Consider the following 2661-nt stretch of genomic DNA (forward strand, 5'->3'; position numbering starts at 1 on the left):
TAAACCAATGCAAACTAAGCTTGTACTGTTTGTGTTTATACATGCATGGCGGCATGCTGGCTCGCTTCCGCTTTGCGTGAGGCAGCGAGCCGTTCCCTTCAACCTTGCACGCTCGTCCTTTCCGTCAGCGTAGTGCACAGGGCCGGGTGAAGCGCGTTGTGTGTTGCTACTCACGCGCACATGCACGAATGGTGATACCAACGTCACATGACAGAAATCGACTGACGGAAAATTTAATTTCAGTCCAGTCAGCTGACCCTTAGCTGGTCCCAAAGCGAAAATGAGAGGACGCGTGGCAGGAAAAGAAGGAGGTAGACGCAAACGTGGGATCCGGCCGGGTGATCCCAAGCGTTTCTAAAATTTCAATTGCAGTATCGAAAGTGTCCAGTTTTAGCACAACATAACTAGCTGAAATTATACGTAGCAAGGTTGAGACGGCCACTGAATGTTTGCTTAAATAAAGACGTTGTACGTGACTGGAATGAAAATACATCAGCGTACTTAGAAGAAGTATCTGGTCATCGATCGATCGAAACATGACTATGCAACCACTTAGATAAGATAGATCACGGTGGAAACAGCACAATTTATTCTTCGGCCGATGGATCGACGGCGACGTACGTACGGTATGGGTGTCTCACAGCTTCTTCTGCTCCTCTTGCTGCTGCTGCTGCTGCTGCTGGTGCTGCTCGGGCTGGGGTTGGTAGTTCTGCCTGCGCGGGGTGGGCACCGGCAATGCCGCGGGGTAGCGGTGCGCGCAGCCGTTCCAGGGGTTGTCGGCGTCGGGGCCGGAGTCGCGGAGCGCGCGCCAGACGACGCTGCAGGCCTTGAAGCCGGTGCCGAAGGCGAGCATCCAGAGGCGGTCGCCGGCGCGGACGCGGCGCTTGGCCTCGAAGTAGGCCAGCTCGTAGAAGACGAGGCTGCTGGAGGTGTTGCCGAAGCGGTGCAGCGTCGCGCGCGCGGGCTCCACCACCGCCGGCGCGAACCCCAACAGCTTCGCCACCGTGTCGATCACCGCCTTGCCGCCGGAGTGGATGCACATGTGCTCGAACGCGCGCTGGAAGTCCGGCACCAGCGCCGCCGCCGCCTTGGGGTTGCCGCCGCTGTACGCCCACGCCACCCGGTACACGTACCTGCATGCCCAACCACCACGTGCCCGCGCGTCCGGTGAGACCGACCATGTACCCAAAGAAGTAAATGTTTGAAGCTTTGCACCATGCCGGATCGATCTTGGTGAAATTCATGTAGATGCTCCGTAGTAAACAGACATTAAACAACGATCATACAGTGTCAACAAGAATGGAAAAAAAAAATGACCGTGCATCCATTGAAGGCTAGGCTAGAGACACAGAGTGATCACGTACGATTCCATTAAGTTTTGCTGCTGCTTCTCTGAAGATGCATGTGGGGTGTGGGTGTGCTACGCTCGCTATTGAAAACCTCAAGTACGTACTAGCAAGTATACGATCGACATTAATTAAGTTTGAAGCTACCGCCTCATATGCTGAAACCAAAAGTCAAGTCCACATCTATACGTGTGTGCAGAATACCGCAGTAGTACTGTCTGTGCAATTCAGGAAATGGAAAGCATCGTCCCAAAGCTCGGAAACTAAATTTAGGTCATAGCGCCAAAATCAGCAAGGAAATTAAAACCCTAAAAATTCAAGTTTAGGCCATTTCTTCATTCGACAAACGCCAACTAAGCATTATAGGTTCGAAATCAGTTCTTACTAATAGACCGAGAAAATGAGATATCTTCTGCTTGTTTCTCTATCTTGTTTCATCCGAATCTTTTTTTCCTTTTGCACAATATAACGACATAACAACTAATTACCCAAGCGTCGCAATAGGGACATTTATATTCTAGTGGTTCAACATCTATCATGTCCGACATAAATCTTACACCCATCATATTGATAAGATTTGATTTGAGTATGGGTTGTTGAGGCAAAGGAAAGTTTTATTTTAGGTGAGGTTTTAGTAAGATTTGATTAGATTTGGGTATGAGTGGGGAAGGCAAGATTTTTTTTTGATTTATTTGAGGTTTTGATAAAATTTGATTTAATTTGATTGAGTTAATGCAGGACGTGGGGAGGGGATCGAGGGGGAGTTGGATGTACCAACGTACAATTTCCAACTCACCTTTAGTAGTGGAGATGTTTTATCCATGGTTATGTACATCCATCAATGCACATGCCAGTGACATCCCTTTTCGAAAAAAAAGAAGAGGTCCCAGTTTCTTTATGAGGATCTCTAAGCTAGATGCCTAGAGGACATTATGGCAATGTTTTTATTTTTTGCCCTAGCAACCGCATCCATGATTGAAAAAGTAACCCGACTATATGGTCCCATGATTTATCTTCTTAAGTTGCCCATGTTCTTTTGTTGCACAATGTTTCAACATGTAGTAGTAATTCGTTCCAAGATGTAGACTCTAGCAACTAATTAAAGTGTAAAATGTCATTGTCATAGTCCTTAGTGATTCTACAACTTAAGTAGATCCACCCGCAAAAAAATACACCTTAAGAAGATCAATGGATACAATGGATACCAAGGTTATAGGCTCAACTCTTAATGGATAAGTGAGGGTGTAAATAGAAGCAACATCAGCAAAAATGCAATGAGAGTGTTTAAAACAACCTACATTTTGGTTAACCTTGA

The 2661-nt window shown here is 47.0% G+C and overlaps 1 protein-coding gene across 1 annotated transcript in view; it reads right to left on the reverse strand.

Moving 5' to 3' along the window:
* Window positions 1-409: 409 nt before the first annotated feature.
* Window positions 410-2661, reverse strand: part of LOC119308972 (3-ketoacyl-CoA synthase 17-like) — a 4202-nt gene continuing 1950 nt past the window's right edge. The window contains exon 2 of the mRNA XM_037585105.1: window positions 410-1133. Coding sequence (XP_037441002.1) covers window positions 638-1133 — 496 coding nt within the window. The 3' untranslated portion in view covers window positions 410-637. The remainder of the gene's footprint in view (window positions 1134-2661) is intronic.

This window comes from Triticum dicoccoides, chromosome 5B (genome assembly GCF_002162155.2).
Source record: "Triticum dicoccoides isolate Atlit2015 ecotype Zavitan chromosome 5B, WEW_v2.0, whole genome shotgun sequence".
Classification (NCBI taxonomy): domain Eukaryota; kingdom Viridiplantae; phylum Streptophyta; class Magnoliopsida; order Poales; family Poaceae; genus Triticum; species Triticum dicoccoides.